Source organism: Pelmatolapia mariae, linkage group LG3_W, assembly GCF_036321145.2.
Source record: "Pelmatolapia mariae isolate MD_Pm_ZW linkage group LG3_W, Pm_UMD_F_2, whole genome shotgun sequence".
NCBI lineage: Eukaryota > Metazoa > Chordata > Actinopteri > Cichliformes > Cichlidae > Pelmatolapia > Pelmatolapia mariae.
In genome coordinates, this window is record NC_086229.1 from 4000498 (window position 1) to 4007738 (window position 7241).

The 7241-nt window shown below is 49.0% G+C and overlaps 1 protein-coding gene across 1 annotated transcript; it reads left to right on the top strand.

The window, feature by feature from the left end:
- The first annotated feature begins 4877 nt into the window (after positions 1 to 4877).
- LOC134615803 (putative nuclease HARBI1) lies at positions 4878 to 6684 on the top strand. The gene is made up of 4 exons (XM_063460467.1): positions 4878 to 4991; positions 5060 to 5135; positions 5524 to 6356; positions 6466 to 6684. The coding sequence occupies exons 1-4, from the start codon at positions 4878 to 4880 to the stop codon at positions 6682 to 6684; spliced, it is 1242 nt and encodes a 413-aa protein (XP_063316537.1).
- Positions 6685 to 7241: the final 557 nt, after the last annotated feature.

A 7241-nucleotide genomic window follows, 5' to 3' on the forward strand; every position in this document is an offset into this window, starting at 1 on the left:
CGAACAATAATAACAACATGTTTAATACAGAGTCAGGTGATCCATGCAGAGCAGATCCATGTGATCAAACACAGGTGGATCACATGTTTCCTCTCCTGGAAACAGAAACCCTTCATGTATAAAGGCTCATGTACCCACTGAGCCCTGCTCTCAGATCTGTGAGGCTTTAACAAACAACAGTTTAAAATCATGTTTAGCATCTTCTGTCAGTGTGGAAGGTCACACACTTTCCTGTATGTTTGAACCCTGAACTACTGGCTGTTCATGTCAGCCTGGATATAAATACACACCTGCCTGCTGTGATAGACCCCAGCACTCACATATTACTTATAAGTGACTTATATGTATATATATGCATGTATATATTGTGTATATTGTGCTATTTCTTACTTAGTGTGTTGTGTGTCTTTGTTCCTGTTTGTACTGCAGCACTGTAACCAAAATAATTTCCCCTAATAATCAGAAGTATTGTGATTGTGATTAAAAGAAGTGAAACCAGTGTGATCTCCAGTCAGAGCAGAGGATGATGATGTAAGCAATGGGATTTTAATCAGCCTGTCTCTTTGAACTCTCAGTATCACAAAGTAATGTGGTAACATCTGGACTGATGTGTTTACTGTCAGCTAGTTTAAAGGCTGTAGGTTGCAGCCATTGCTCTAACACTGTATAAATGTAACAGGGCTCAGTGCTGGTTCTAATAGTCTGAGCTGCTTCAGGCTTTATTTGTGAAGAGCACAGCAGCTTACAAACACGTAGCTGGGCCTGGACCGCCACAAAGGAGTGTTTGTGAAAGCCTGCAGTAAATGAAGCAGCACAATGATGGAAATGCAACACAGAAATGATGAAGAGGAGCAGAATTAAAGCCAAAGCAAGTCCAGTTCATACAGTTAGGTCCACGAATGAAATAAGGGAAAATAAAATATTGGTTGGATGCACCTGTCTGCACCCTTAATGCGCTCTGGTCGCTATGGTAACGTGTAAACATTTCTTTCAAAATAAGACACACGACTATAACACGGGAAAAGACCCAGGGAAAGAAAGTTAACGATAAAAACCCCGAAAACCATCAATTTCACACCGAGCCTCGACTCTCACGGCCCGGTACCAAACGACTCACGGACCGGTCCGTGACCCAGGGGTTGGGAACCGCTGCATTAAGACATGAGTAGTTCAGGGCTGCACGTCATTTTCATTGTTAATATCTTTGTGAAAAGCACATTGATGTGAAAATCATGAGAGTCAGAGTCCCTACAACACAATTAAAGATTCATTTAAAAGAAAATCACAAGTTATCATCATCTTCAGAACATTTCATTAAACATTAGAGACAGACTGCTGTGCACATCTCATTACTATCCAAATAACCTACAGTCCACAAAGGCATCATGAACCAGTGTTCAGGGCTGTGGTCTGTCCCCAGTTACATGGATCCAGCTGGTTCCCTGGAGGTGACTGTTGCTGTGGTTTGGTGTCCAGTTACTTTTGGTCCCTTTAAACCAGGCTGTCACATGTTCAGGATGTGAAACTCCTGAGCCCTTCATCCACAGTTAAGGTGGAAACCCTGAATGATGTCAGGGTTCCTGGGTCGCTGACCGAGTGTTTCCTGTTTGATTGTGTCTCTGTGCGTCATGTTCACTTCATCCTGTCATCACCATAAACCCCGCCCACATCCCCAGTCAGCCTGAGTGGGTCCTGTCTTCTCCACGTCCACACCACCTTCATGAATGCACAGGCACCCCCCGTCCCGCCCCCTCCAGACCTCCAGAGAACCCACAGAGACACACGGAGAACCCACAGAGACATAGGGAGAACCCACAGAGACACAGGGAGAACCCACAGAGACAGATGGAGGAACCCACAGAGACACAGGGAGAACCCACAGACACATAGGGAGAACCCACAGAGACACAGGGAGAACCCACAGAGACATAGGGAGAACCCAGAGAGACACAGGGAGAACCCACAGAGACACAGGGAGGAACCCACAGAGACACAGGGAGAACCCACAGAGACACAGGGAGAACCCACAGAGACACAGGGAGAACCCACAGAGACAGAGGGAGGAACCCACAGAGACACAGGGAGAACCCACAGAGACATAGGGAGAACCCACAGAGACACGGGGAGAACCCACAGAGACAGAGGGAGAACCCACAGAGACACAGGGAGAACCCACAGAGACACAGGGTGAACCCACAGAGACACAGGGAGAACCCATAGAGACACAGGGAGAACCCACAGAGACACAGGGAGAACCCACAGAGACACAGGGAGAACCCACAGAGACACAGGGAGAACCCACAGAGACACGGGGAGAACATGCAAGCAGAAAGTACAGATGGTGGAGTCAGGACCTGTCTTTTTTTGGCTAGGCCAAGAAATCAACAGTTAGCTTTTGGCCCTCTGAGCTCAAAAACCAATCCACTGTTTACAGTCAAGCTCATTCTATCAGAGATGTTACATGTTTATTTTGAACAGCCATTAAACCATGAAGCCCAGCTGTAACAGGAAGCTGCTCTTATTGAATGTGTTAATAAATCCAACCACAAATGCAAACCTGTTCATTGTGTTCACAGCTGAGGTGTTTAATCAGTGATGGAGACTCTATGACCTTATGTGACGTCTGCTGTGTGTAGGAATTTCTTTTACTTATGTATTAATCACATTATTTTATTGTATAATGCCTTGGTGCCACTGGATTTTAGCATGTCTCACACTCATACAGTAAGACAAATGGTGGGGGTCTAGTAAGGAAGTTGGGGGAAGCAGACAACTCCACAGGAAGAGTCTTTTGTCTCTTTGAGGACTCTGGGAGGTAGCAAGGGAGTGTGAACCGTAAAGTGTGAAACAGCTGTGTGCTGCCTTTTGTTCCTGGAGAAGGTATTTAACTGAGAGCCATGCTAGGCTCAGGTGAGACTCTGCTGACCGTCTGCCCCGCGATCATGCAGGCTCTCCACAACCTTGGTTTGTCTGTTCTTTTTTCCAATTAAAGAATGTTAGCTACCGCTCACCGCTCGTCTGCAGGCTTTATTTAAATGGACAACTTCCACAACAGCTGGAATCACTGAGATGGTATTTATCTATCACAGTGACTGTGCTGCACCACACCCCACTCACCTCAGAAGCTCCGCCCTCACCGTACACGAGGTCACTGCGGCCCGTCGACCTGAGGAAGGCTGCTGGTCCTGATGGTGTCCCAGGCCTAGTGTAGAAGGACTGCACAGACCAGCTGGATGGAGTCTGTCCCAAACTGCCTGGAGTCCTCCACCATCATTAAACCCCATATTTCCAGCTTCATCAACTACTGGCCACCATCTTCCCCTGTAACAATAAATGCTTTGAAAAGCTGCTCAGGGATCAGCTGCTGGTGTTTATCGGTGCTCTACAGAGAGCATACTGACTCACAGCTGCACTGACACTACGATGGCTGCCCTCTGCCCACACTGGAAGGACTCCACAGCTCCATCAGAAGATGATAAAGGACACTCCACACCGGGTCATTCACTGTTTGAACAGGCAGATCCATCAGACCAGGACAGCCTGGTCCAAACACAGCTTTGACCCAACAGCAGTGAACACAAAGCACCAACATGAGTGTGTTTGTGCAGCTGCAACACAACAGCACAGTGTTTGATTACTGGCATGTTTGTGGTTTCCAACCAGTGTGCACTGAATGGACTGACATGATTAAACACTGTATATGTGATAGAGAGACACGAGACGTCATGTTAATATGTAAAAACATGTGGTTCATACAGCACCAACTGTCATGATCCTGAGTCCATGACTCAGTGATTTTGTGTTTGGTGTATTTATTGTTATTATTTTCATTATTATTTGGGGGCTGTTTTGGGATGGTTTGTGTTTTGGGATTTTAGATACTGGGTTTCTGGGTTTGTGCTGCCTCTGTTGGTCCCTGGTGTTAGTGTTCCCCTGTCTCGTCAGGTTAATCAGGTCCAGCTGTGTCTCCCACCTGTGTGTGAATTCCCAGTATCCCTCTGTGTATTTATAGTGTGTGTTTGCCTCTGTTCCTCGTCACGTCGTCTGTGTTCATCATCTGTGTTACCCTGCGTACTCTGCATTACTCTGTGAATCCCCTGTGTGCTCTCCCTGCTGTCCTCCCTTCATGTTCAGGTTTGCTACTCTTTGGTTTAGTTTCTCCCAGTTTAGTTCATCCGTAGTTCTGTTTTGCCATCCCCACTTTATGTTTGGTATTCTTAATAAATCACCCTCACATCTGAATAAGTGCTGCATTTGAGTCCTCCTTCCACACATCACACGGCTGCTGCCCCAGTCGTGACACCAACATCAGTGATCTCAGGGTAATTATATGGATATGTATGATACTGTGGCGGACCACCAGGTGGCTCCACTCACACCCAAGTTGAAGGGAAGTGCTGGGGTGGAGATTTTGGCGTTTTCTGCATGTGAGGTTCTGCTGAGTCAGTTAATAAAGTTGGAGTGAGACACTGAGACCTCTCCTGTCGTCTTTACATACCTCCACAATACTGATGGAGGCAGCTGTCAATCAGAGGGACTGACAGGAAGTGTGGGTGTGGCCCCAGGGCCTCCATCATGCCTCCTTCCTGCTCTGATTGGAGCTCTGAGGTCAGAGGGGGTGTTTCATGATGTCTGTCTGAAGCTTCCTGACAGTCAGCAGCTTTGACCTTTGACCCACATGAAGCTGACATGTGACTAGGGCTGTGTCCCAATTCAGGGTATGCACGCTTGAAGTACGCACACTACGCGTACTACGGACGGTGCGTACTATAAGTACGGGAAGTGCGGAAGTGAGAAGCCCGTGAAGTGGGACGGTCTACCCTTTGAATTCGCGTCACCAGCTGTGCCTGCCCGTACCACGTCCCCCGATCGGCAACATGGACACAGACCACGTCCTTGCGTGTGTCATTTCCCTGCTAATGGAAGAGCCCCAACAACCCACCCGTCACGGACGAATGATCCTTTTGCGACTACGGGACACCCACGTGCAGGTACAGTGATAAATACATGGCGATACGCCTCCCCCCTGAGATATATGACGTGTGTACCTGTGTACTAGCGTAACCCCCTGATATATGCAAGTGTAGATGTGAGTCCCAGGACTGTGTGCGCCCGCAGCCAGCACACATGTGCAGGTACACTGGTACAGTACATGCGAGTGAAATCCCTGCGTGCGAGGTCCACAAGCGCAGAGGTGTGCAAAAATACAATAACATAAAACAAGCAAAATATAATAATGGCTAAATCTGAGAGTTATAAATATACGTACAATATAAGAGTGTATGCATGACTGGATGTGTATACAAAATAGGCATGCCACGTGTGTGTGTGTGTGTGTGTGTATACAAATGTTATAAATTAAATACAGTAAACAACAACATCAAAAAGATAAAATATACAGAGGCTGATAGTTGGGTCACCACAAGCACAGTGTCCACTGCCTGCAAAAATAAGAACAGCAACAATCAGAACAATAACCAGAATAAAAGAATGTCTGTCGTGTCCTGTATTTACTTTCACCAGACCAGACCCCTGTACTGCAGGATTACCTGAGTGTCCCGGTCCTGGACAGATACTTCAACAATGAGGACACCAGGCCTGATTTCCGCCTCAGCAGGGAGTCCGTGACAGCGCTGCTGAATCTACTGAAGCAGGAACGGAGACATGGGTGGGGTGCCCCGATCGAGGTCCTCGTGTTCCTCTTCTGGCTGGCGAGTGGTGCAGCCTACAGGGTCGTGTCCAGGGTGTTCGCAATACCCCGTTCCACTGTCCACCGCATTGTGCACAGGGTCACAGAGGTGGTGGTGGCCAAGCGCCACCAGGTCATCCACCTCCCACGGACCCCAGAAGACCTGCATGCCATGTCCAATGGGTTTGCACAGCTGGCAGGCCATAGGGCGTTTGTGAAGGCTGCTGGTGCAACTGACTGCTGCCATGTCCGCATCAAGCCCCCCAGCGGCCCTGACGGTCAGTGCTACAGGAACAGGAAGTTGTACCCGTCCATAATCCTGCAGGCTGTATGTGACCATCAGGGCCGCTTTGTCGATACACATGTGGGCTGGCCGGGGTCAGTGCATGACTCCAGGGTCCTCCGCCACAGCCCACTGTACCGACAGGCCCGTTACCCTCCCCCAGGGCATTTCATCCTTGCAGATGGAGGGTACCCATGTCTCCAACATCCACTCCCCCTCGTAACCCCCTACAAGAGGCCAGTCCACGGTGTGGGAGCCCAGCGCTTTAACTCACATCACGCCAGGGCACGCTCTGTCATAGAGCGTGCCTTTGGAATGATGAAGACAAGGTTCCGTGCCATCTTCCTGCAAGCGCTGGAGGTGCACCACACCTTCGTGCCACATGTATGTCACGCTAACACGAGCATCATTGTTGTATGTCCAATAATAATGGCAACTGTAGTGCACACCCTGGCATGTACACTGTACTTACAAGATTAAACATCTGTCGCAGGTCATAACAGCATGTGCCGTGCTGCACAACATCTGCATCGGTGCTGGTGACATTGTGGCCCCAGATGAGGAACCTGAGGATGATGCCCAAGATGAGGGGGAGACTGGTGTGGAGGCAGTCAGTGGTGCACACTGGCGGGACCAGCTATCGGCTGAGGTGTCTGCCCTGGAGGAGGTACCCCCGGACCACGATTATTGTCAGCAGGCAAGTATCCCTTAGTGGTGCATCTGCACAGTGCTGGGATTTCACGTGACAGACCTGTCTTAACATGCTTGTTTTCACCATGTCATTTTCCCACTGCCATGATTACAATCTAGTGACATGGCAGCTGTCGGTTCCACCAGCCCTGCAGACCCAAGTGGAGGATGTTGCGGTGGACAGTGGGAATAAGCATGCCTGAGCAACATCTGGGGACGCCTCACTCAGTACCTGGCTATGAACCGGGGGTCTCACCTGTGGCACCTCCCTCATCTCTGTGGTCCTGGTCCAGCAGACCAAGCAGCACTGCCCAAGACTCCCTGCCCAGGCACATATCAGGCCTGGTTGATGATGTGTGTGCATGCTGGGACACAGGTTTATCCTGGACCGCAGTGGGCAGTGCATTTCCCACAATCATGTTGTGTTATACGTTGCACTGCTTTCATTTCCACAATTTGTCACGTGCAATAGGTCAGGCCCCCCGAAATTGTGTCATGTAGTTTGTGACAGACATGCACTCACAGTTGGGATGTTCCCACTGTCTTTATTTTCAGAACTGAAATCATTTTGTGTGTGTA

Bases quoted from the DNA above. Each gene is read 5' to 3' on its own strand.
- LOC134615803 (XM_063460467.1), top strand. From the start codon at position 4,878: ATGGACACAGACCACGTCCTTGCGTGTGTCATTTCCCTGCTAATGGAA. The intron at 4,992-5,059 runs GTACAGTGATAA...CCTGTGTACTAG, and splicing joins TACGGGACACCCACGTGCAG to CGTAACCCCCTGATATATGC. The intron at 5,136-5,523 runs GTACACTGGTAC...TACTTTCACCAG, and splicing joins CAGCCAGCACACATGTGCAG to ACCAGACCCCTGTACTGCAG.